Source organism: Salmo salar, chromosome 06, assembly GCF_965601325.2.
Source record: "Salmo salar chromosome 06, fSalSal1, whole genome shotgun sequence".
Taxonomy (NCBI): domain Eukaryota; kingdom Metazoa; phylum Chordata; class Actinopteri; order Salmoniformes; family Salmonidae; genus Salmo; species Salmo salar.
Window position 1 is genome coordinate 71,262,501 of NC_138296.1, and position 27,664 is coordinate 71,290,164.

General features: G+C 42.3%; 3 protein-coding genes across 3 annotated transcripts; 1 reads left to right on the forward strand and 2 right to left on the reverse strand.

Moving 5' to 3' along the window:
• Nucleotides 1-1,665: 1,665 nt before the first annotated feature.
• On the forward strand, nt 1,666-5,309 carry pou3f2a (POU class 3 homeobox 2a). The gene has a single exon (XM_014205464.3). The coding sequence runs from the start codon at nt 1,941-1,943 to the stop codon at nt 3,072-3,074; it is 1,134 nt and encodes a 377-aa protein (XP_014060939.1). The 5' UTR covers nt 1,666-1,940; the 3' UTR covers nt 3,075-5,309.
• A 3,542-nt stretch (nt 5,310-8,851) lies between these two features.
• faxca (failed axon connections homolog, metaxin like GST domain containing a) lies at nt 8,852-22,002 on the reverse strand. The gene is made up of 6 exons (XM_014205463.3): nt 21,455-22,002; nt 19,625-19,760; nt 19,112-19,308; nt 18,272-18,489; nt 17,628-17,744; nt 8,852-17,378 (listed from the first exon to the last, which is right to left on the reverse strand). The coding sequence occupies exons 1-6, from the start codon at nt 21,712-21,714 to the stop codon at nt 17,080-17,082; spliced, it is 1,227 nt and encodes a 408-aa protein (XP_014060938.1). The 5' UTR covers nt 21,715-22,002; the 3' UTR covers nt 8,852-17,079.
• Nucleotides 22,003-23,156: 1,154 nt separating this feature from the next.
• Nucleotides 23,157-27,664, reverse strand: ccnc (cyclin C). Its single transcript, XM_014205461.3, has 12 exons — nt 27,516-27,664; nt 26,980-27,086; nt 26,602-26,686; nt 26,175-26,244; nt 25,728-25,779; nt 25,519-25,574; nt 24,837-24,872; nt 24,584-24,675; nt 24,431-24,498; nt 24,247-24,326; nt 24,005-24,123; nt 23,157-23,896 (listed from the first exon to the last, which is right to left on the reverse strand). Exons 1-12 carry the CDS (start codon nt 27,545-27,547, stop codon nt 23,842-23,844), a joined length of 852 nt encoding a protein of 283 aa, XP_014060936.1. The 5' UTR covers nt 27,548-27,664; the 3' UTR covers nt 23,157-23,841.

Here is a 27,664-nt window from a genome sequence, read left to right on the forward strand (position 1 = left end):
TTTATTTAACCTTTATTTAACTAGGCAAGTCAGTTAAGAACAAATTCTCATTTACAATGACGGCCTACCGGGGAACAGTAGGTTAACTTCCTTGTTCAGAATGACAGATTTTTACCTTGTCAGCTCTGGGATTCGATCCAGCAACCTTTTGGTTACTGGCCCAACGCTCTAGGCTACCTGTCACCCCTGTTATTGATATAGATGGCACCTATAGCCAACAGATAGAGTTTATTGCAAGTGTCTCATGACATCGAACATTATTGTGCTTCTCTCTCATGTTATGAATACAAACTATATGTATTATTAATCCTACTATCACAAAGCAAATCCATCCTGTGTTCTAGACCAGTGGTTCTCAAACTGTGGGGTGGCACAAGGAGTCGGCACGGGGTTCGTTTTTTTAATTTAAGGTACTCAGTCCGGCTTTTAACTTACTCTTGGAAGTTGTAATAGTAGAATGCACAAGGTGTCATTTAGAAATTGGGTAGTGCATCATCAGTTCCTCTTGTCATGTCAGTCATTACATATCTTAGAGAGATATTTAGAACTTGTCAGAAATGTCCAGATCAACTAGCCCATGTCTGCGAACATGTTTTTATTTATGTTTTTTAGCCCATATTGTTGTAATTTTTTTGTCACTGAAATATCACATGAATACACATTAGACATGGCAAAATGTATAGAATTGGAAAAAAAATAAGCTTTAAACGAGATGTTCCCCAATGCTGGAATTGGAGACCCGAGTGAAAAGTTTGGGAACCCCTGTATAGACTACACTACCCCGTTGTGTTCATGAAAACTATGGAGCACAGGTGTTTGCCTTTCATTCTTTGTAATTATTCGTTTTCATCTTATTGAACTAATAGGCTACTGTGTATGGGGTGTGCAGCCAATTGGTAGGCCTACTTTGAAATGTATTCCCACCACAAAACGCCCGCGTGCCAATGTGGGCGCATGAATTCCGAAGTTTACCAAACAGGCACGGAAGATAGGGACACCGTGGGCGAGCGAGGGGGTTAGAGAGGCTATTCATTCACCCATCGCTCCTTGGCCCCGATGTGCCCTTTTCGCTTGCCTCCTTTTATTTGTCCCGTCGGCAGAGCGAGCCGCTCGAATGGGTCCTTTGGAATGGAACGAAAAGAAGAGGCGAATGCAGCTGTGACGTGGGCGTTGTTGTTCCATTCACTGCGCTCGCTATGGCAACGGGGCAGAGGCCAGGGGAAAATGCGCCCCTTCTCTTTGGACAGCGTCGCGAGGAGAGAGGCAGCTGGAGGGGCCGTGACAGTTAATATCCCACTGCTCTGAGCGCAAGCCACCATAAATATACACAAAACAATGGTTTTCTCCAAATGTAACCCTATAAAGACATTTTTTTGTATTACTTTCAAGGTGAAAAGATTATAGCCTGGTGAATATGAATATATTTGAACAAAAAAAGAATAAACATTCGCACAAATGACATAGGCCTAGGCCATGGCTCTAATGCATTTGTATGCATCGAGTTTGTGGATGTGTCTCATAAAAAGATCAATACTATTCAGAATAAATTACCTCAATCGAATAAATGTTTATTGACTCGTTTTTTCCACTGAAATAGGCCTAAGAGGCTCTCCACTCTTTCTCAGTCAACACCAGCTTTTCACTCTGCTCTGTTAGTCTGCAGCGGGACTGCCAGTATTGTTGGGGAGAGTGATAGGGGCTTCTATAGAATCTCCTGTGACCAATGAGCGGGGTGCTGTCAGGGGTAACAACATCTGTCAACCGTTCTTGGCCAATAAAGAGCTGAGCGAGGCGGACCTCAGGTGTGCGCCTCTACGTCCCCTTGGCACCGCGCCCGGGAGATCGAGAGCGAAACCTAGCTAGCTGCCCGGTGGCGGAAAATAGTAACTGTCAAAGGCAGCTCCTTTAACGACAGAGCTATCACTCCGGCTCCGAGAGTTATGGCGACCGCAGCGTCCAACCACTACAGTGTCCTAACTACCGCCAGCAGCACGCCGCGGCAGCACTCGGAGTCCGGGAGCATGCAGCAGGCAGCGGTGTACAGGGACGCGCACACCCTGCTCCAGAACGACTACACGCTACCGGGCAGCGGTCATCCGCTTAGCCACGCTCACCAGTGGATCACGGCTCTGTCGCACGGGGACGGGGCTCCGTGGCCGTCGAGTCTCCTCGGAGAGCAGGACGTGAAGCCCATTCTGCAAAGCGACCGAGAGGAGCTGCAGAATTCCGCTAGTCTGCAGCAACAGCAACAGCAGCAGCGACACCCTCACCTAGCGCACCAGGCACATCACGACGCCAGGGCATGGCGAACAAGCACGGCCTCCACGCACATTCCCGGTATGGCTACATCTGATGGCCAGAGCCTGGTGTACTCCCAGTCTGGGTTCGGCCTGGGAGGACCAGAGCAGATGCACCACCACTCCCTGCAGGAGGAAGACCACCACAGCCACAGCCCACATCTGAGCGAGCATGGAGGCGGGGTACAGTCGTCCCTCTCGCACCACCAGCACGGGGGACACCCGGAAAACTCGGACGAGGACACGCCGACCTCGGACGACCTGGAGCAGTTTGCCAAGCAGTTCAAGCAGCGGCGCATCAAACTGGGCTTTACCCAAGCTGACGTGGGGCTGGCGCTGGGGACCCTTTATGGAAATGTATTTTCTCAAACCACTATCTGCAGATTCGAGGCGCTTCAACTGAGCTTCAAAAACATGTGTAAACTCAAACCACTGCTTAACAAATGGCTGGAGGAGGCGGATTCCACCTCGGGGAGCCCCACCAGCCTGGATAAGATCGCGGCGCAGGGGAGGAAGAGGAAAAAGAGGACCTCCATCGAGGTGGGCATAAAGGGGGCTTTGGAGAGCCATTTTCTCAAAAGTCCCAAACCAGGCGGCGCGGAGATCACCTCCATAGCGGACAGCCTGCAGCTGGAGAAGGAGGTGGTGAGGGTTTGGTTTTGTAACAGGCGGCAGAAGGAGAAGAGGATGACGCCCATTGGAGGACAGTTACCGGGAACGGAGGACATGTATGGGGACACACCACCTCACCACGGCGCTCAAACCCCGGTACAATGACCCTAAACCCGTTATATCACATGGACCCCTAAAGGATATGAATGTCCCCCTGTGTTTCTCTGTGCCGGACCAGTTAGCATTGGACCGTAGCCAGCCCGGTGCTAATGTTGGGCCTATATGGAACACAGTGGGGATACCGAGTGTAAGAACTCGAGCACTACACCCCAGACACACAGAAATCGAGAGCTATGGGGAGTTTTCATGCAGTGGAGATGCGACACGCAATTTCTGGCTACATGGACCGTGGTTGGTGTGTGCTAACCAAAAAAGGTTCAATATCATTGACATCAAATCGATTTTATAGTCAAGGCGCCGATATGTCGTAATGTGTAAAAATAAAGACAGTATAGGCTGTGTGCACGAACCTACCCGCGGGAAACAGGCATAGAAGTCGCAGCCGACAGTCGGTAAATAAACGCCATCTTTCCCTAACAACAAAAGCAACAGGGTTTTAACACGGTCGAAGCTCAATACACCTGCTGCACCATTAAATAAAAGCCAATACTATCACCAGCATATTATTATTAGGCCTATTGTTATTATCATGGTAGGTATTATTATAAACATTATTAGTCATGTTTCTATGACAAAGGGAAAGCATAGGCCTATAGGCTTTAGGCTAATGTTTATTTACATAGAACAGGGTCATAACGTATGCCTGCATGGACACATGGGGACATGGGATATAATGACATGTATTTTGAGATATATTGAATCAAGTTAATTTCAATTCAACATGTCATGATTAGTTTCAGTTTTACTAACTATATTTGAATTGCAGTTTGTTAATTACCATACAATAGTAAACACAGCATATCCTGTACTGTAGACAACATATTTACCAAGTCAGTTATAGTCTATAATGTGGTCAGATTGTATCCCAATAATAAAGAAATAAATATCCCCAAAATTAAAGTATCCATAATTTTTAATATATCATAAAATAGGCCTACATAATAATAATAATAATAATAATACAGTAATAATAATTGTCTTGTGTATACCTTGCGAGGCACACACCATGTATGAGGTCAAAATTAATTTAATTTTCTCTTGACACCTCATGTCGTGTCCATCATGTGTACATTTCTGCGCGCCTGTTTACAGTAGCCAATGTGTTGTGTTTGTGTATTTATTTGTGTTTCCAAAATCCTGTGATCAGAAAGACCGAGAGACTGTAAGGACCATACCATATCACTGAAGCCTGCCCTCTGCCTTCGTTTCGTAAGAAGATAATAACGGAATATATCTGTACCAGCTCTGTCTTCAGTGGCTCCAATTAATCTAGACAATGATTAATTCACCAAGAAGAATTGTTCGTGGGATGTAACTTACATTTGTTTTTGTATCGCTTTGTATGTTTGTTTGTTGAATTTTCTCTTGTCAGACCAGTGCCAAAGCACAAACACGTACGTGCACGTGCTCTTGTGCCGCTCAACTCGTGATATATATCTGACAGCATGCAGGGTTGGGGTCAACTTTGGCAATTCCTGGAGTCAAAATTGGTTCATTATTTCAAGAATTTCGATTTAAAATTGAATGGAATCAGGAGGAGGCTGATTCCGAATTTGAAATGGAATGACAGGAAATATAATTAAATTCATGGGAAATTCTCCACACACTAACATAAATTAGATAATTTGTATAGCTAATATTTGTGAACCAAATTGGTTTGAATAGCATTACATATTTTCGTTATTTACCTCAAAGTATAGGCATAACATCAACTTATATTATGTAGACTAAGGCACTTCAGTGAGATAATGTGACAAATAGCTATCAATATCACTTATACTCACCTGGCCTAGTGGCACTGATATACAAAACAAGTATTTCACTCATCATTGCATGGAAAATGTAGCCTATAGGCTTAGCCTATTTATTGACACCTGACTCGTCTAACGCCTATGCGTATGAATTGTAAACCTAATTGAAAAGTCTCCCTAGGAAAATTCAAATTGAGTAGGCCTGCACATTCAATACATTTAAGAATAGCTGAAATAAAATTTGTTTGAATTGTATTTCCTGTCATTAAAATGTAAATGTCAATTATTATTTTTCTTGACCATTCAAATTCAAACTCAAAAAGGCTGTATTGGATTTGAGTTTATCTAAGCATTCTGAATTGACCCCAACCCTGTGACTGATCAAATGAATGGGGAGAAGAAATCAAGAATTGCACAATTTCTATATTATGTTTTTTTGTCATTAAAATGTATTTGGTTTTTTTTATAATCCTTTTGTATTCTTCTCATATTCTTTTAGCTTGACGACTGGATCACTACTGTCACGCACAACGCTGTACCAATAGTCTTGGCCACGCGAGCCTGCATTACAATTATGGATTTTATAAATCTGTCTAGGTTGCACAAAATGTCCTTGAGCGGTTTCCGATAACTGTATATTATCACTGATTTGCACACATTGTCTTGTGAAAATAAATCGTGTCATTACAGAAGTAGCCAGTCAATAACACGTAGGCCTATACTAACAATAACGTTGTTTTTTAGCGTCATTTCTGTCTCCACTATTCCAGTCACCGTTTTCCCCATGTTGCACAGATGTAGGCCTACACATGAAACAATTGCGACAATTATAAAAACAATTCGCTTTTAGACGAAATATTGGTCTTTATGTAAAATAGATTATTAACATATTTTAAAAAAAATATCCAAATAGCTTACCTGAAATGTTATTAGATTTCAGAAAAACAATATGCTATTACATAATGTAGACAAAGGAACCAAACTTTTGTGACCAGGGCTCAACAGACGGTCGGATAGCCTACACACATGCTAGAACGTAGACCCCTTTTATTCTCACATTCAGCCGATAAAAATGTCATACTCGACAACCAATACATTAATGCGTTATTGAATATTGTAGTTGGTAAGGTATCACTTTCTGTAACTTTTACTTTCAAGAAGATTTGCCTGGTCGAATAAAGGTAAAATAAATACAGACTATTACATTTTGGGGGAAAAGTAGAAATAAATTATAAGTGACTATATACAAGTTTACTCTGACCGTCGGTGTGATTTCCCCAGTAACATTTTAATATTTGGGCTTATGCATTAAATATCATTCCACATTTTGAGAAGGCTATATGGTCAGCTTCTGCGCATATTATTATTTTGTGGTGTGATGTAGGCTAGTTATTAGTTGTAAAGGAGTTTTTCTCGTCGAAAACATTCCTGATTCCTTTACTGCTTCAGGGTGTCCTATCCTTTTACGGTCAGTGGTCCCGCTGCCTCTGAGCAGAACACAGTGGGGTGCTGCTCTGTCAACCTCTGAAGCAGTCTCACAGTGCCATCTAGTGGACTGTACTGTGTGCAGCTCTAGGTTGGGGTTCTAGGTAGCTGCTTTTTTTTTATCACTGACCAAGTACATCTCTGTGAGAGATGATCTCACCTTCTGACTCGCCCCTCTTTTTATTTCCTTGTAAAAGTCTGGAGTTCTGCAGTGGAAGAAACCCTCTGAGAAAGAGAGGGAGAGAGAGAGCATGCCCTCATAGGATAAGAATATTTTTATTTTTTATTCATTTTTATTTAACCTTTATTTAACTAGGCAAGTCGGTTGAGAACAAATTCTTATTTACAATGATGGCCTACGCTGGCCAAACCCTGACGACGCTGGGCCAATTGTGCGCCTCCCTATGGGACTCCCAATCACGGCCGGATGTGATACAGCCTGGATTCGAACCAGGTACTATAGTGACGCCTCTTGCACTGAGACCGCTGCGCCACTCAGGAACCCAATATCCTAGATATTGGCAATAGGAAATGTATGTCCACACATAGCACAATAAATTAACAAATATACAGTTTTTCAATTGTGAAGGATATGGCTCTACTGTTTGTATGCATGTGTTCACGAGAGAGAGAGAGAGAAAGTGAAAAGAGAAGAGTGCTTGTGTTTGTGTGTGTTTAAAGGAGAGAGACAGAGAGGGAAAGAAAAAAATAGAGAAAAGAGCATGGGAGTGTGAATGTGTTTGTGGGAGAGCAGGAAAATGAAAGTGAGAGAGTGTGTGTGTGTGTATAAACCCATCTCTCTGGAGGAGCCTGCTGCCTGGATTCTGCATATCAGCAGGCGACCATCTGCCCTGCTCCAGGCCCTCACGCTCCTACAGGCATCCTCTGCATTATTCATATCACACACACACACACACACACACACACACACACACACACACACACACACACACACACACACACACACACACACACACACACACACACACACACACACACACACACAGGCACGTTCCGCTCCTCCGGCACACACATACACAGAAGCACGTCCATCCCCCCACACACACATATCATGCTCCTAGGCACGTGCCACACACACACACACTTGCACACATCACAAACACACTTACACACTCTCAGAGTTCTCTGCCGCTGGCTCCAGCACTGTAGTATACCATCTCTGACTCACCAGGGCTTTATAGTAATAGGGATTCTGCCCCAATGCCATTGTCTGAACTGGATTTCCCATTCCAAAAGTGAGGCAAGACATGAGAGGAGAGCTGCCCACCGTCTATGTGGAGAGACCCTCAATGGATTTCAACACAATATGGCCACAGACTGAAAATGAGCCCAAATCCTCCAAATCTTATTTTCCAGCGCTTATTCTTTGGCTTTCTTTTTTTGTTTGTCTGTCTCTCTGTCTTTTTTCCATTATCCCCTGCTCTGTCTTTCCATTATCCCCTGCTCTGTCTTTCCATTATCCCCTGCTCTGTCTTTACCATCTCTCTTGCACCCTCCATCCCTCACACACACAAACAGACACAAACAAAAGGGCAAAGAGGCTAATCCTCTCTTATTGTTCGGTTGGCTTAGTATTGTCTTAGCACACTGAGAGGGACAGAGACAGATGTGTGTGTGGGTGATAACACACATTGATAGACTCACAGTATAAAACTGTAAGTGATGATAAGATATGTCTAGGGGACCTATGGAGTTGTACGATGTTGATCTCTAGATGCTGATTGAGAGATACAGAGGGCGAGAGAGAAAGAGAGAAAGAGGCAGAGAGAGACAGAGAGAGAGATTGACAGAGCGACAGAGAGAGACAGAGATACAGAGACAGAGAGACAAATAGAGAGCGAGAGAGAGAGAGTTGCAGAGACAGAGAGCGAGAGAGAGATTGACAGAGAGAGATTGACAGAGAGAGACAGAGATAAAGAGACAGAGAGAGACAGAGATAAAGAGATAGAGATTGACAGAGAGACAGAGACAAAGAGAGACAGAGATAGAAAGAGAGCTACAGAGACAGAGAGAGAGAGAGAGAGAGAGAGAGAGAGAGATTGACAGAGAGACAGAGAGAGAGAATGACAGAGACAGAGAGAGAATGTCAGAGACAGAGATACAGAGACATAGATACAGAGACAGAGAGACAGAGAGAGAGATAGACAGAGACAGAGAGACAGAGAGAGAGATTGACAGAGAGAGAGACAGAGATCCAGAAAAAGCGAGAGAGAGAGAGAGACAGAGAGACAGAGACAGAGAGACACAGACAGAGAGAGATAGAGAGAGAGATACAGAGACAGAGAGAAAGAGAAAGAGAGAGAGCGAAATACAGAGAGATTGACAGAGAAATAGAGAGAGAGAGAGAGAGAGAGAGAGAGAGAGAGAGAGAGAGAGAGAGAGAGATTGACAGAGAGACAGAGATAACGAAAGGCAGAGCGTATGGTACTGACAGACTCAGGGAGATTAAGCAATCCTAGAAATGATGTCACACAGAGGTAAAACACAATAAAAACAAAAACAGGGTAAAATTATCACAGCTATTTTTTATGAAATATTATGAATAACAGATTTTCACACAGCCACTCACCTCTAGTTATCATACGTTCATAGGAAGTTATTATCTATTATGTTACAGAGTTTTTATTTCTCGCTCACCTATTACATTATCCAGTATACAGTCTGAGTCCACAAGTGTTTCAGCCAATGATCTATATATACACTAGAATACTAAAATACACAAGATGACAGTGTTGACACCACCGTGCCTTCATCTTAGCACTCCCCTACCGTTGTAAAAAAATATTTTGGGAGCTAGAAATGCATTTCTTAATGTCATTCGTTTTTTCCACATCTATTCTATTACAGACACCTTAATGCAAACTTTTGCATTAGATTATGTGAGCTAAACATAAAAATGTTAGATAAAAAAATACATAAAACATATTCCTTAAATTAGCATTTGTAGAGATTACTAATGTTACTGTACCCACTACAACATCAAAATACTTAAATACATGCAATTTTGTCCTTCAAACATTTAATTGAAATATTGTAGAATTTTAATTCATTCCTATGGAGGACTGCTTCTACTGGGGAGTACCAATATGGCCGACCAGTGTCTTTAAAGCCTCTCAATGGCCAATACATAGCATCAGCAGTCCAGGGTTTATATACATCATTGGTTTAAGCACACAACACAGACTGACTATGTTTGGCTGGGTTGTTTAGCAACAAAACCGATGAGGGCGCAACTCTGGGGCAAAACAACTGTCAACTCCAAAGGATTATTGACAACATGTAAACTATATTTAGTCTCCAAATGTTTATTGAAAACATACATTTGCACAATAAGCACTTGTTGTTTATCAAATATATTGTTACAGTTGTTGGTTAGCTACATAGCAAATTTTAGCCGTATTAGCTTAGATGTGACATAAGTCAAAACACCTCAAAACAAGACATGGTATCAATAACAAGATACAACTATCTGAAACAAACTGTCTACGATTACCCACATGGCAGCTTCTTGTCATTGTTGCTACAATAGGTATCTGATCATTCAGAATCAGGCAACCTGTCTATATGGCTCTAGTGGTCTAATAGCACAGATCTCGTCAAGGAAGTGACACAATAGGGCTGAACTCTGACCCCTGACCTTGACTATCTAGAATGGAGAAGGACAAAGTTGCCCATAGACACTGTCAAGGTTGTGTTCCCATCCCTCATGGTTAAGGTTAGAATTGGAGAAGAGGCGAGCTGATCCTAGATTTATGCCTATGGGCAACTTCTACCTTAAGAGTTATCTGTAGGGGCCCACTGAGTGGCGCAGCGGTCTAAGGTATTGCATCGCAGTGTTGCAGTGTCACCAAAGCCTGGGGTTCGATCCCAGGCTGTGCCACAACCAGCCATGACCGGGAGTCCCATACGGGGACACACAATTGGCCCAGCGTCGTCCGGGTTAGGGGAGGGTTTGGCCGGGGGGGCTTTACTTGGCTCATTGCGCTCTAGCGACTCCTTGTGACGGGGTGATTTTGGTGTTTCCTTCGACTCATTGGGGCAGCTGGCTTCCGGGTTAAGCGAGCGGGTGTTAAGAAGCGCGGCTTGGCAGGTCATGTTTCAGAGGATGCAAGACTCGACCTTCGCCTGTCCTGAGCCCGTTGCAGCGATGAGACAAGTTTGGAATCATGAAAAAGGTGGTAAAAAAATGTTTAAGAGGACCCCGGAAAGCTAGCAACCCCCCCACCCCATCCGTCAGTCCGGCAGAGAAACCTGATTTTTTTTACAGTTGAAAAAAAAATAGTTTTTACTGCATTATTTGAGCTTAAAATGTATATTGAGGGGAATTTTGCAAGGGAAAATATTTGTTTTGAAAATTTTCAAAATACTTTCTATATTGTTAATTTCCATGTCAACTCTTTGCCTGGAAATGCCCTTGTCCGGAGCAAATTATTCCAATTTCAAACACTCCAAAAAAGTGGTTAAAATAAAAAATGGCCATAATGGATATTAACTGGGAAATGATCTTATGTAGTTTCTTTCAATAGCCCTCTGTGACTTGAAATAATATTTCTCTGTGATTCCTAAAACTGTGAACTGTTATTCCTAAAAGATGTGTACGGAGATTTGGTGTACTCAGTCAGATTTGTCTAAAGTCCTAAATGATTCAGGAATGAGCAGGGTCAGCTATACACTTAAGGACCCCTTATTCATGTCCTCATTATATGTAGTGCAACAAGACCACTCATGGTCTGTAAAGTTCTCTACAAACAATATTGCTAACTCTGTCAAAGTGTTAAAATATCTTATAGAATAGTTGCGTTTTTATTGGGAATTTTCAAATGAATTATTTTCCATATTTTACAAATGTTTGTATTGAGCTTTTATATCTAAAGACAAAAATGTGTCTGTTTTGAGTATCTGCTCTCAACTCAGTCAGTGGTTTGTCAACTCCGTCATTGATGGAGTCAATGTGATTATTTTGTCAATATTCTGGAAGAATATTTGTATCATTGTTCTGCAACATATGATTAAACAGCAGATGTATCTGCTGTGCTGGACCTAAGGGATAATATTTGCTTTATAAATGTTGTTTTATGTTCTAAATCTAGAAAAACATGCCAGAATGCTAATGAAATTAGCCAAGCATTTAATAGTGCTATAAAACAAAACAGTTTGGAGGTCGGTATTACATATTTGAATAATCTAATGTTAGAATGAAACAATCAAGGCCATTAAACACTAAAAAGAAAGGCGGACCAAGGCACTTTTCATATAATTCATTAAAATACCTTTATTTGTATGGCATGTTCAATAGAAACAAAGATTCAAAACTTCAAAGATACGATAAAACAATGTCTTCTTTTGAACAGCATTGAGTGGTTACCCAATTCATTGGACAACACCCAGTAAGCAATACTATACACATTAAAAAGATCACCTAGTGTACTATAAATTAGATGGCTCATATTCAAGGTTAGAACCACTTTTCTAGGGGTTCTGATGCTTCTTGCCTTGATTTGCATTTTGATTGGACTTTTTAATGTGTATAGTATTGCTTACTAGTTGTTGTCCAATGAATTATGTAACCACTCCCTCTTCAAATAAGGGTTGATTGGAAAATGTTGTTCGAAAAAGGACATTGTATTATCGTATCTTTGTACTCCCTGACGAACGGCTATGCAGCCGAAACACGTCAGAGTTTTTAATCTTTGTTTCCATTGAACATGCAAATGAAGGCATTTTAATTAATTATATGTAGAGTGCCTTGGTCCCCCTTTCTTTTTGATAACCAATTTACCCATTTTACCAAAGAGCACCTTCTGTCTACCAAAATCTACTATTGTGTACCTTAGCAGCGCTTCCCTTCCTTCTTTTTTTTCTACAAATTAAACACTTGTTGGACAATAGTTGTAAAAATGAAATGCCTTTTATGGTGTCTGACAAAGTTGACATACACTGAGCATACAAAACATTAAGAACCTCTGCTCTTTCCATGATACAGACTGACCCGTGCATCAATCTAAATCACATGATCAAAAAATCCCCATCAAAATCTGTCAGTTTAAGATAGAGATATCAGGTTTCCTGCATGGGCTGCGTCTCAATCCACCACATCTGCCTATGTCGGCCTTCCGCATCTGCAATGGAAGGTGGCCGAGGTACAGCCATCTTTATCAGATCATGAAACATCCCAAAAATCGGTCTTCTCACGAAAACCTCTGTAGCGTCCGAATGGTTACAAACTCTTATGACCAATCTATGGAAAGGGGAGACTCTCACGAACACGACAGTGTCTCAGTTTTGCTCTAGGACAATCACTTATCTGACTGCAACCCATACAAATGCATGGAAGTATGAAGGTAGTTTTGTGCCTCAAAAAATAAGGGGTTAAATATGTGAAGAAAATAAAATATATATATTTCCAGAGCTTTCTTATATCTCCTAGATGTAGGACAGACACTTCAAATCCTTATTATTTACATTTTTACTGTCTTTTGTTGCCATTTATAAAGGTGTTATTTAATGTGTTTCAATGGGCTATGGTAGAAAAGGTCAAATTCAATATTTTATCAAATAATATTTTTTATAATGATCCATGGTATGACCATCTTAAAACAATTCCATATGTTAGATTAGTACCCCCCAAAATAATAATTTGCAGGGGGGAGGGGGGATTGGGGACCCCCAAAGCTGCGGGTGTGTTTGCTATGCCAGTGTACTAATTAAGGGACATAAGCATGCCCCAATGAAACTCACAGGTCATTTGGTAGTTGGGTTTAGACTCAAGCCTAAACCCAACTACCAAAGTTCAGCATTCATCAAACATTACTTGAACATGTCACGATTCTGGCAACCATTAAGAGAGGTTTGCTTCAGATTATAACATAGTTCTGACTTCCAATGGCAACCCAGTTCCAGTAAAATAAGAGGACTGCACACAACATAGACATACAATCACACTCCGCTCTTTACCGTGTTCAAATAGGAGAGAGTTTGAACAAAAATGGGATTGGCAGCAATAGAACAAAAGTACAAAAATATAAGAAAATAAATATCTACATTACTAATAGTGTCAAATAATGCCTCATTATAACATCACCTCCAAATGTAAACCAACAGAATCAATAAACATGAATACACAAAACAAATAGAAAACAAACAAGTAGAAAACAAATAAACAATGTACATGTAAATACATAAATAATATGCTTTCACTGGCTTAAAAGGTAAACACCAAGGACTTACAGTAAATCCATAAGGCTGTGTCTCTCACATGGCTCTTATAAGTGAAGGCAAGAAACATGCAGACAGGGTATAGGGACACAGACAGTGACAGGCTGATGCATCATCTACACACAAAGGCTTATGTATCACTGTGTAAATTCACACCGTTTTACCCCATATAGAGGACTCTGTTTTGTAGTAAGATGTGGTCTGAGCACTTTAGCCTTTCAGGAGAGTAAACTTCTTAATAAGGTTTGCAGAGGATCTTCATCGTATCATCATAAACATCACCATCATAACCATTACAATCATCATCTTTTCCATACTAACGTCTACACCTGCCCTGAAGAGCACCCATTACTTCACTACTCATTCATTACTATTCTCTGCTGCGACCGTTAGAACAGATGAGAGTCCTGTCTCTGTGTGTTCTACTGTGGCCAGGTATCTGTATCTGTATCTGTGTCTGTGTCTGTATCTGTATCTGTGTCTGTGTCTGTATCTTTATCTGTGTTTGTGTCTGTATCTTTATCTGTGTTTGTGTCTGTATCTTTATCTGTGTTTGTGTCTGTATCTCTATCTATGTTTGTGTCTGTATCTTTATCTGTGTTTGTGTCTGTATCTTTATCTGTGTTTGTGTCTGTATCTTTATCTGTGTTTGTGTCTGTATCTTTATCTGTATCTATATCTGTGTTTGTATATGTGTCTGTATCTGTATCTGTGTCTGTATCTGTGTCTATATTTGTATCTATATCTGTGTCTGTATCTGTGTCTATATCTGTGTCTGTATCTGTGTCTGTATGTGTGTCTGTGTCTATATCTGTATCTGTGTCTATATCTTTTTCTGTATATGTGTTTGTATCTGTGTCTGTATCTGTGTCTGTATCTGTGTCTGTATCTGTGTCTGTATCTGTGTTTGTATCTGTGTTTATATCTGTATCTGTGTCTATATCTGTATCTGTATCTGTATCTGTGTCTATATCTGTATCTGTGTCTATATCTGTATCTGTGTCTATATCTGTATCTGTGTCTATATCTGTGTCTGTATCTGTATGTGTGTCTGTATCTCTATCTGTGTCTATATCTGTGTCTGTATCTGTATCTGTGTTTGTATCTGTGTCTGTATCTGTGTCTGTATCTGTGTCTATATCTGTATCTATATCTGTATCTGTGTCTATATCTGTATCTGTGTCTATATCTGCGTCTGTATCTGTGTCTGTATCTGCATCTATATCTGTGTCTGTATCTGTGTCTGTATCTGCGTCTATATCTGTGTGTGTCTGTATCTGTGTCTGTATCTGTGTTTGTATCTGTGTCTGTGTCTATATCTGTATCTGTGTCTCTATCTGCGTCTGTATGTGTATCTGCCTCTGTATCTGTGTCTGTACGTGTCTGCATCTGTGTCGGTCTCTCTCTGTATCTGTATGTATATGTGTCTGTATGTATCTGTGTATTTATCTGTGTCTGTATCTGTCTGTATCTGTATGTATCTGTGTATGTGTCTGTGTCTGTATCTGGCTGTATCTGTATCTGGCTGTATCTGTGTCTGTATCTGTGTCTGTGTTTGTGTCTGTATCTGGCTGTATCTGTGTCTGTATGTATCTGTATCTGTATCTGTATAGGGTCAGCTGTTAGCACTCAGCCTGAATAAATGGTGTACGCCTCAAAATCAACTCATAAGGTACGATGACTCATTGATGCACCATATGGACAGAATTCTACACCCTCTGTTACACGCACACACGCACACAGGACCCACAAGCGTCTGCTGAATGACAAACACTTGTAATGTCCACATCTCACCATCATACACCATACATCAGCGATGCACTAGAAATAGAAAGATTAGAGTAGACTGTTTCACTATTCCACATACTGTAGCCTACTATTAAATAAGAATGGCAATCAACACTGTGGATTATAGTAGTTGTTTCATGCATAGCACAGAGTGAATTGATGCTATAAGTAACAATGGCCATTCTATTCCTTCTATTTCTAGAATCGGTTCATTCTAAAAGGGGAGTAGACACGCCATATTTGATGAGAACAGAGAGGCTGAGCAAAGGCCTAACAGTTATTTTAAATCTATTGCATCTTTGTGCGCTTTCTCTGGCCTGAGGCACACACACACAGCATCACAATAAACATTAAAACAGGCCAGCGTAGAAACGTAGATAACAGATAACCAGCAGGGTAGTGTGATTTTCATTGGCACCTATTAGCCATGCACCTCCAAGTATATCTAGTCTATTTAGTCTATTTCTACATGGTTGTTTCATCCGCTCTCAATGGCTGAATGTAAATACACACAACTAAAGAGCTCAAGTAGCCTCCTCTCCTCCTCTTCTTCATCTGATGTGAAAGAATTGGACAAGTGGAATAAAGTTTCAGTAAGCATCCACCATATTGCTTTCACCTATCCAATGTTTTCAGATCTGTGCAGATGAAGAAGAGGAGACGAAGAAAGGAAGCCACTTTAGATTATTGAGATGAATCCTCTTTAGATTATTGAGATGTGCCCTCAATCCACAGTAACTGAAACTCGCCCTCAACATCAATGACTATTCTACAAAGGACTGAGGAAATACTCAATAATGGGTTAAGACCTGACTGCAGATGCAAAGTGTCAGTCATCTGGGTAGAAATACATACATTAGAATTCCTAAACCTAGATCAGCACAAGGGGGTTAGTTGAAGGTCACCAGGAAGTTTGATCATATCAAACAAGCACTGAGAGGTTGTACAGAAGAACCACATAGAGTATTTACATTATATGACATTGGGATAATATACATAATTTGCAGGCTATCTATACTATTTATACTCATATTGAACTGTACTCATTCACATCTTGCCTGAACAATTCCTCACATATCATATATAATATCAATATAATGACTCATATTTTGCAAGGATGCAAGTCAGGGGGTCAGTATGTCAAACACACATGGTTGGGGCAATGCAGCTCAATTGGGGAACACAGGTAACACACACACGGTTGCCATGGTAAGAGCAACTCGACAACAGGAAACTGGGCGACAGGTGTTGACGTCACCCAGGTGGAGGAGTTTCTCAGTGATTGCGTCATTAACTCCTGATCTCTCTTTCGCAACTCTTTTCTCCATCCCTCTCTCTTTCCCTTTTATCTCTTTCAGGTTGATCTTTTCCTCTCCGTCCCTCTCTCTTTCCCATTTATCTCTTTCAGGTTGATCTTTTCCTCTCCGTCCCTCTCTCTTTCCCATTTATCTCTTTCAGGTTGATATTTTCCTCTTTATCCCTCTTGGGCTCTTTCTCTATTGCTATATTACCCTTATTTTCCTCTGTCTTGCTATTCCTTTATCTCGATATTCAGTCTTTTGTTCCTCTAGCACATTGTGTGTAGAAGCTCTGATACCATCCCTCATTAGCACAGGCAACAATAGCCACTGGCAACAGAAATGCCCCCCAGTAGTTATTCCCTCCTCAACAGGTAGAGGGCACTGTATGGGGGCGGTGTGTGTGTGTGTTGTGTGTGAGTCATATGGCGGTCAACACTTGAGCTGCTCCATCTCGGAGCACTCCGTGTCCATGTCCGAGTCGTAGAGCGAGTGGCCCGTGCGGTCACTGTCTGGGGAGATTGTGTGTGTGTGTGTGTGTGTGTGAGGAGGACTGGCCTCATCCTGGAAGGTGTCTGTACGGGAGTACAGCCCCAGGTCCTGGAGTTTGGACAGGGAGTCATCGTCCTCTGTGGTGTCATCGTAACAGAAGTCCTCCAGATCAACGAACCACTCGGGCCAGAAGCGCCGGCGGATCCTCTCACAGTACATGGCCAGGTTGATCAGCTCGCCTGGAGGGGACAGGGTGGGTCAAAGGTTAACACAGAGGCAAAGGTCAACAAGATCAGCTGAGAATGGATAAAAAATATTTATTTTAATAATTAAAGATGGAGTCTCTTCTAGAGTCTGATTTCTCTCAAGGTTTCTTCCTCATCGCTGTAACTAGATAAAAAATAAATAAATAAAAAAAATTGCCTGGGATGTTCTTTCTGGGGAGTGATGTCAACCATGACAGGCAATGTGGTTGATGGTTAGCTCACCTTTGATGAGCTGCTCTGGCCGTGTGCCCGGCAGGGTCCACATGGCAGGGGCTAGATGGCTGAACACAGTGGCATCCACCATGGACAGCTTAGGACCCATCAGGTACTTCTTATCACCTACCCAGAGAAACACATCAAGAATCAGTGAGCGAAAAGAATGCTGTATGGAAACAAGAGCCATGGGGTAAAATGTGTACCGGAAATTAGTCCACATGGTGTAGTATCCATCTTTCACCAGAAGAGGACAGAGTTGTACAAGGCTGTTCCATCTAGCACTTTAAACTGGCCATAGTACTATTTACCCGACAGAGGAGGCTGGTGGGAGGAGCTATAGGAGGACGGGCTCATTGTAATGGCTGGAATGGAATACATTGAACGGAGTCAAACCTGTGGTATCCATATGTTTGATACCGTTCCATCTTTACAATGAGCCTGTCCTCCTATAGCTCTTCTCACCAGCCTCCCCTGATACCCGAATAATCTATAAAACAACAAAGGAACCTACAGCTGGCTTTAGGCCTGGCCTAGATATGAAATGAAGCATGCTTCTAAGGCTGCAGATTGTACCTTGTGAAATGAGACGGGATGATGATCTTTAGGACTAAGTGTGATGTTAATGATTATCTACAGTGTACTCTCCATACCGAGCAGGGTGGCCAGCGTCCGCATGTCTTTCTCCATCAGAGTGTAGACCTCCTCCTTGGTGAACCGTCCAATCCCGTGGCCGTACATCTCTCTCTTCACGATGCCGCCGGTCAGGTGACTCAGGATCCACTTGAGTAGGTCACTCAGCGGCCCGCTCACCGCCAGCATCTTCTGGGTCTCCTCCAGGTTGTCCACCCACTGACAGTACGCTATGGTCCTGTCATCACACACGGACCAGCAGACATTTTCATTTGGCCGACAGCAGGGATCATCAACTAGATTCAGCCGCGGTACAATTTTTTCTTGAGCGGATGACCAGGGGGCCAGAACATAATTACAAATAATTTGTAAAAATGCCAACAAGAAGACCAAACAAAACATAATCATTTCAAATCTTGCTTTCATTTGTATATGATCACATACAGTTTATCTCTCTATCATGCTTGAGATTTTTGGAACAGATTTCCAAAATTAAAATCACTTGGAGCTGATTTGCTTGTGTTTTTTCAGTCTTTTATGTCCAACAATTTTTTTTATTTTTTATATAAACTTTGTTTTTTTGGGCACCGGAGACTTGGAGGGAGGGATAATAAAATTGCCATATTCTCCAGTGGGGGAGCCCTAGACCACAGTATCTCAAATCTATTTGCTGATATAACATGTGCTCCCTACGGCACAGTTGGTTGGAGCATGCTGCTTGCAACACCAGGGTTTCAGGTTTTCATTCAAGGGACAGATTAGATATTATGGTTTGTGACACAATCACATTCACCAGTGTATCATATATCCTTTCCCAGTATCTAGTGGATGTCCTTCGGTACTGTCTGGAAGTGTCTCACCAGTAGAAGTGTTCCTCCACCATCTTAGTGACAGCCCGGGACACAGCCTTCTCCTGGGAACTGAGGTTCTTGTTGAGGCTCACGCCCAGCTTCTCCTCCAGGAAGTCGATGATGAACTCTGTACCAGACACCTGCTCCTGGTTGTACTCTATCCATGGCATCTTCCCCTGGGGAGAAAGCTTCCCATCAAAGTAGTTCTGCAGTAGAGCGGGAGAGAGAGAGAGAGACAGAGAGAGAGAGAGAGAGAGAGAGAGAGAGAGAGAGAGAGAGAGAGAGAGAGAGAGAGAGGGGAAAGAGGGAAAATGAATTTCAATGGTCAATTCCTCTTCAATAGAAAATTACACAACCATTACATCAAAATCACTCATTCAAACATGCACCATCCCAAACATCTCTCTCACACACACACACACACACACACACACACACACACACACACACACACACACACACACACACACACACACACACACACACACACACACACACACACACACACACACACACACACACCTGGTAGGGCAGGTCTACCATGCGTAGGTAGGTTTCTATCTTGAGGCAGAAGGGGGAGAGGGAAGGGACACCACTCTTTGGCCTGGAGAACTGGTGAAGGATGATGGCATCTTTAGAGTTCAGCTCCTGTTCTTTCCTATGGACCAGCCAGGACAAGGCAGTGTGAGCTCCACATTCTAATTACTCCTCTTTAGACATTTTATTCAAAGCAACTTACAGTTAGGGTATAATTATATGCATGAATTGTGTGTGGGAAACAAACCATCAACTCTGATGTAGTAAGGCCATGCTCATGTAAGGCCATCCTCATGTATGGCCATCCTCATATTGGATTAGTGGAAATTAAGTCCCAATTCAAATACACTGTAGACTATTTTCCTATCTCTCGATATCGGATATTCCCTGGTAGGCTTTAGTTCACATGTTCATGACACATTCACCTGCAGGCGATTATAGGCTAATGATCAAATTGTAAAAACAATTAACAATATTCTTAGATCTTATGCATCAATCCCATGTGCAATAGTATGTCACGTTTTACAGCTATCTAGCACAGAGAGCATTGCATTGCACAAGACCCAGGCTGAAGCTCTCTTCGGGAAAGGGCGCCATTGCCAACGGGACACTACAATGTCAAAACAATTAGGACACAACCGGATTAAATATTGCAATACATTAACATGGCCACTGTAGCAGATAATATTACACGTTTGTACTTACCAACGTGGTCACAAATTAAGTCGATTTGTAAGGAAGTTGTTAACTTCATAAAGGTGCTTAAACGCGAGGGCAACGTCATTGCTGAAATTCCGAGGAGCTGTCCAGTTAGCTGTGGTGCTGAAATGCCCACATGCCAACAACAAAAAAGCGTTTTGATCCCATTATCTATAGTGTAAATTGCTTCGGTATAATGACATACAGGAAGAGTAAATTACAGAGTAACTACTTAGAGATCGATGTAGAATGGATCTTCATGACAGTTTTTTTAAAAGTAAAGAGCACAGGCTGAACAAAAACAAACACTACGTCATTGCTGAGTAGGCCTTGGGCTATTGTTGCTGCAGGTAACCCGATATGTTTTTGTAAGGACAGCAGCGACCGAAGTCAATACGTTATTTCAGCAAAAATCTAGGGATTCTACGGCGAAGCTGCCGTTTCCCAGGTTAACAGATCGCCAATTTCTGTTAGCTCATGTCTATTTGGGCCTGGCTTCTCTCTTAATAATTATCTCACGTGCGAGGTTAGTAAAGGTCATTTTATCACAACCGCAGTGTTTTTCTCCTGCAAGAGAGACAGAAAACGAGGAGACATCTTTGGCTTGGGTAAAGCCATTTAACCAATATCACACATGCACTATCATCCCATGCCCTTGAGAAATTGTAAATAGATGAAAGACGACCTTTGCAGCAATAAACATGATCTTCAAATTATTGTAATTACAATGAACAATCGCTAATAACATGCGTCTAATAGGCACATCACTAGAATACGAAGAGCCATAACGGCCGCATGACTCATTGGTTTATTATTCCATAACGCGGCTGAACATGGAACCTCATTCAAGAGGGCGGTTACATCACATTCACAATCCACCCACTCACGAATCCTTATTATTAACCTATTCCGCTCGTGCAGCGTTCAACTCGCCCTGATGAAGTAATATCATATATTGAAAATACAACAATAATATAGACATGTGATGTTCCTAAATACTGCCCAGGCACTACGGCAACCATTAATATTGATATCAATGCCACGAGTAATTGACTGTAGACAAGCGTGTTCTGCATCTACAGTGTTATTGACAGGGCTGTTTTTTGGTAGGCCTACCTGATTGCGAGCAGCTCGTGCAATAGATAGGCAGCGGTGGCGAGCAGAGCGCCCCCGGCCAGATAAAGCGTTTTCCGCCACCACGAGTCCGACCCAAGGGCCGACATGATCCCGCCGTAGTCCTGCAGAGGGTAGGCGATGATGTACCCATAAAACGAGAGCTGCTCATCGGAGCCGCCAAGGCCGAAGGAGAAGCTCTGGTTCCGGCCAAGATCAACCACACACGAGCGCGTCCAGGCGAACCCGACGCGCCAGTACATTCTCTCGCTCAGTGGCCTCTTTCCGCCTTGCTTTGGCCGGTTTTGGCTTCATCAACGGGGGCTTCATGGGTGCCGAGGGGTCGTCGCGGTGCGGGATGTGACGAGGAAGAAAGTAACGGCCATCTCGCCTTGCGGTTATCCCCGCAGCGGGGTAGGCATCCTCCGCAGCGGATCGCCGCCGCTCTCTCTCTCTCTGCCGCGGATGAGGAGTGACGTCACGAAGGCTGTACCTTTGTGTACCAGCTCCCAGAGGCGGAGAGCAAAAACATCAATAAATACACCATGTTGCTCCAACAACAAACTATGTTTTTGCAATAAGTTGGACAATACCTTTTTTCCTACCAATGTCAATGCAGTTGTCTATGCTACATTTAGTTTTTTCCAGTAGTCCCAGTATAATGGACCGGTCTGCTTTACAAGCATTTATATGTAACGAATCTGCATTACCTCTGCTTACCATTAGATGTCGCACTACAGCCACATAACATTTCCTCAGAATGGTGGTGTAGCCTGTGACTTTGGCAGACTGACATATTTTTATGCAAGATGTCCAGTGCAGTGTGATAGAAACTTCCAGACCATTACACATTTCAAACAAGTCCAAACTAAACTCTCAATCGTCTCAAAACTGTCTTCCTCTAATTATTTTCCTCTCCATCTGTAATGATTTGCGAACAGCCGGTAGGTGAAAGTAATATGGAGGATGACCACCAAGTCTGACTTCATCTTGACTTTCTTTTCACATCGGGGTATATAAAGCAAAATATAGGAGGAATTCACTATTGTGATGCCCCCAAAGAGAGGGGACTATTAGAATGAACACCCTCCCAAAACATTACACTTCCATGCAATAGGACACAGTTGTGCTCTGAAGTCCCTTGACAAGCAGCTTTATTTTGTAAGGCATTCAAGCACCCGGTTCTGGACACATATACACAACACAAGAGAAACTCAACCCCAAACACTAATCACTCCCACTGTATTATTTACGGCACAGACAATATATCAATATCCACAAGAAAATATGCACAAAGGTATTGTGACAGTTCAATTTGATGTAATACATGGCAGGTGCAGACAGAAAGTAACACTGGACCCTAGCAAATGTAGGACTGATTCAATATGCAATAAAGAACAAGGCTAAAATACGACCTTCCTTCCCCACCAAAAACAAATAAATGTGGTCCTTACACAATGTATTTTTTTTTTTTTTTTATCATGATAGTAAACACATTTGAGCACTTTTACTTGAAGCAGACTTAGCTAATACAGTTCATGATTTCTACCCATGCGAATTTGCTCATCAAGCGAAACACAAAAGATTAAAATAAAGGAATAAAGATATGAGTAAGGCTATTTGCAAAGGCTGGAGATGGGCTGGGCAGGAGATATAACAGTAAATGAAGACATCTGAATCTAGTGTGTACCCCCTGGAAATTACATTCTCGCCCGTGACTTCACCTGCTAAACTCTGCAACCAATCAATGTAGACCTCAGATAGCAGGAGATCCAATCGAGTAACAATCAAACAGCCTTACATCCTATCAGATCGCATCTAAAACAGTACAGGGTACAATCATCTTACAGATACCAGTATAAAGGACTACTATTATCCCTGAGGAATGAAGCAACTATCAAAATGGGCCACTCAATCACGCACGCGCACACTCACTAATGGTCAAGTTCTCTGGTCCCACGGAGCTCCATATTACATGACTGATCCCTGAGAGAGTTCAAGGATGTCAGGATAATCACAACTCAAAGTCCCCCCCTCCCTGCCTACATCCTCCTCTTTCGTGCAGTTTGGTTTAGGTCCATAAAGTGAACTGTTGAGAGATGGAGTATCGTGGCAACACATGACTACTGGCACCGATTGACTGATGCCAGCATTCCTGTGGCCATCTCTCTGATGAGTTATCGTATGAGCAAAGGCGGACTGAGCGTGTGCAGACTTGGTCTTCTGGTTGGGATAACCATTTCAGAAAAGAGGGTTTGGGCTTTTTTGGTACCCTGTTTTTTCTGCTATTCTATCAGTTGAAATACATATGATTCGTCTCTGATGTCACAACGTTATTGTGCGACATAAGTTTTCCCCCTGCACCCTGTCCATGGATACCATCTCGTTGCCTATGACTGGCTGTAGGAGTTGTTCTGGTTTCCATTAGAGCTCTGGTCATTCTCACTGGTACACAAACAAACAGGAAACAGTTAGTTTAGGCAGGAAGTGGATGCGTCATGTAAACGGCCAATAACTGGGACATTGAGGTGAGATTAGGAAAGATCTCAGTACCTGTTGGGAGGAGGTTTGGGTTTAGGCATCTTGCTGATCACAGTAGCCATCTCCTTCCTTTCGTCAAAGTTCTTCCACTGGTCATAAAGCTTTAGGATGACTCGGATGATCTCCAGAATCTGAGCAAGGAATAAACGGCACCGCACAGTACTCTATTATCCCTAAGGCAACTGGCTCTATATACATACAATCAGCTATCCCCTCTGATCGAGAAATATGCCATTTGTATGGTGTTGCCTTACCTTCTCCATGTCTACAGAGAGCTCAGCGAACCATTGCCTGGCGTCCTTCTGCTGCACCACACAGGCAACATGCAGACAGGCTGTGGATGCAGGAGGAAGACATTTAGTGTAACACCTCAACTATATTTTATTGAGCTGAATATCTAGCAGTAGTAAAGGTGAGCGGTCTGATGGGGAGTCTTACCTAGAGCGATCATGAAGGGAGGGTAGAGTAGACAGAGGTCTGTCCTATACGTGTCATTCACTATTCTCCTTTAGAACGAAGAAAGGGCAAACCATGAGTGTTTTAACAGTTCATATCAAATCAATACATGCTCCCACAAAGAATAACTCATACCAGGCCAACGGCAGTAGCATGTCCTCCTGCCCCATGTCCTGCACATACTGCAGCAAGGGTCTGTAGGGGTGGTACACTATCAAACAGCAGTCCTGGAACACACAAGATTAGTTAATCCATCCATCCATCAATCCATCCATCCATCCATCCATCCATCCATCCATCCATCCATCCATCCATCCATCCATCCAACAAATGGATGACATGATCCAGCATGGAGTGTATTGTGAGAGACAAAGCATTCTATACTCACCATGAGCTCCAGTAGGTAGAACTCACATTCTAATATCTGTCATGAGGAAAGCAGACGAAGTTTAGTAACTATATCAGTTTCATAGTCACAATTTATAACCCTCCTTCTCTCTATTGGAGTCTATAGTATCTGGTACTAGCAGCATCCTGCTAACTGAATTTCTACAGCGTGAATCACCATCATCTCCTCACTCGCTCCACACCAAATCAATAATAGTCTACACAGCTTTTGGATAGGCAAGGTGTTAGGGCAGCTCCAACGGGGTCCTGGCAACTCTGTGGAGACCGTTGATAAATAACCGGCGCTGCCATCGGTGTTGCCTTACCTTCTCCACTTAGCACCGCAGGGAGAAATGCGCCCCGGCGAGTCAAAAATCACCTCCCACGGCGATGGGAGTTTCACCATAGGCATGAGATTGCTAGTGGAATGCGGCATCAACATACTGATACCCAACTACAACACACACCGTAATGGACTCAGTGGTGGATAAATATTCCACAATATAGTGAGTGTATGTTGCGTAAGAGATTTGTCCCACCACCATGCAACATGATCGTAACATCTAGCTACAACAATGAATGATATCCTATCTAATAACTGTATAATAAATACTACATTATTACACCTAAGAACTGTTTATATAGCACATCCTAAGTGAATAGTAAGGTTAGGTAAGACTTACATGGTTCATTCTATAAGGGAACTCCTTTGGGAAGGCATAGGAAAATCTGGTTTTTACTGTACAAAACAAAAAACACTTGTTAGATTTGGAATCACATGAACACAACCCATCAGAATGAATGTAGCCTTTGTACCACAGCACTAGTGTATGTCTTTTTCAAAATAAACTAATATCTAAACGGAAACGCTTGATCGTGTCTCCTGACTTACAAACGGACGTAGCTGCAGAGATCAGACGAGTGTTTGAAACAACACCAAATTCCTGGAAGAGACAGAGAGGCTATGATGATGCTGTCATGGAGTAGGATGGGGTTAACTGCTCTATCACAGACTACGTCATACAGCAGTTAACTCCATCCTACTCCCCATCCTACTTAACTGCTCTGTAACATCATCTGAGTGGGACTAGGGATGGGGTTATGTTACAGAGCAGTTAACCCTACCCCTACATAGATTATGTTACAGAGAAATTAACCATTCTCCCACACAGATTATGTTACAGAGCAGTTAACCCTACCCCCACATAGATTATGTTACAGAGAAATTAACCATTCTCCCACACAGATTATGTTACAGAGCAGTTAACCACAACCACATCCCTACTCCCACATAGACTATGAAATGTGGACGTAAAGAACGGGAAATCAGGCCATATACCTCCACTTTAGAGGCCAGGAACACACATGTAGGAGCCATGAGCACCGGGTCTATACTCTTCAGGGAGTACCTGCAAACAGAGAGAGAGATTTTAGGAAGAGGCCATTAGCTATTATAAAACATTTTGAATTGTTTTATTTAACTAGGCAAGTCAAATAAGATCAAATTCTTATTTACAATGACGGCCTACACCGGCCCAACCCGGACGATGCTGGGCCAATTGAGCGCCTCCCTATGGGACTCCCAATCACGGCCGGTTGTGATACAGCCTGGATTCGAACCAGGGTGTCTGTAGTGACGCCTCTAGCACTGAGATGCAGTATCTTATACCGCTGCGCCACTCAGGAGCCAGATGCTCCCCTAATGACATTTAGAATTCCATAATGAATAGAACATAGTGTTCTTGCCATGAAAACGGCATAAGCACCTGGCATAGAAACGTTTGAAGTAGACGATTGCTGTAGCGATGACCTGCTGACGGAGCTTCAGGTGTTCACCCAGGGCCTGGATGACTAGAACAGAATAAGTCAAACTCAGCATAGTACATCTAACCTCAAACATATCAAAAAGCAACCATACAAGACACTAGATAATTTAAAATATATGAGAAGACATGTAAACAAGATCATTATTGCTGGTTATTGAACAGAGTGCTATGAGACCAGACCTTAGGGTGATAAATGTTGTGATATTGTACCAACGGTAGGCTAATTCTCACATCATAGAAAACTGTTCCCACCACACTGATGTATCATAATAGGTGGAATCAAAAGAAATACAGAGTTACATAGCCTTCTTTAGATACCATTGGCAAAGAAGATCTGCAGTTTCCAGTACTCCTCCTCATTCATAAACTTCATATCCTTCTGACGCTCCTTCATCAGGTCCTGTTTGTCCAGGACCCACTGCAAACTAATGACAGAAAGGAGACAATGAATTACACAACGAGCGATCACATACACACAGTATCATAACAACAAACCGCTGCAGATGGGAAGTCAGAAAGAATCAACACAAAATGCCTTGACGACCAGTGTCTAGACTGTCACAAAAGAGGCACAATAAATAATTAGCTGGCTCAATAAAGAAACCTTAGCATTCATAACTAGCTTATTACCCCTCGGAATTGCATTGATAGCTACTGAAAATGTTTATCCGCTACACTAATATTGACCTAACATGAGAGTGGGCGAACACAATAACGTTAGCTAGCTGTTAGCTAGCTAACGTTAGCTAGCTACTGTGAAGCGGGCTAAGCTAGCCAACTACTTAGTCCTCAAAACAAAGGAGTTTCTTTGCCATGCACAGTCCTTATACATCACGTTTGGCCAGAACACTTACTAATGCGAGCTCTGCCAGAAGTTCCCCGCCATGGCTTAAGAGTTGAGGTATAAAACGCAACTTTAAATTGTGTTCATTTGTCTTGAAAAATTTGTCAAACGAAGACCAAAAGTGGGATGTCACTAGGTACCCCACCCACAAAGCCAGAA

Coding starts and splice junctions, on each gene's coding strand:
- pou3f2a (XM_014205464.3), top strand. CDS start 1,941: ATGGCGACCGCAGCGTCCAACCACTACAGTGTCCTAACTACCGCCAGC.
- faxca (XM_014205463.3), bottom strand. CDS start 21,714: ATGTACTGGCGCGTCGGGTTCGCCTGGACGCGCTCGTGTGTGGTTGAT. Junction 19,761..21,454: donor CACGAGCTGCTCGCAATCAG/GTAGGCCTACCA, acceptor GCTGGTCCATAG/GAAAGAACAGGAGCTGAACT. Junction 17,379..17,627: donor GCCAGAGCAGCTCATCAAAG/GTGAGCTAACCA, acceptor TGTCCCCTCCAG/GCGAGCTGATCAACCTGGCC.
- ccnc (XM_014205461.3), bottom strand. CDS start 27,547: ATGGCGGGGAACTTCTGGCAGAGCTCGCATTA. Junction 25,780..26,174: donor TCCTGGCCTCTAAAGTGGAG/GTATATGGCCTG, acceptor TGTCTCTTCCAG/GAATTTGGTGTTGTTTCAAA. Junction 24,873..25,518: donor TCCCTTATAGAATGAACCAT/GTAAGTCTTACC, acceptor TCCTCATGACAG/ATATTAGAATGTGAGTTCTA.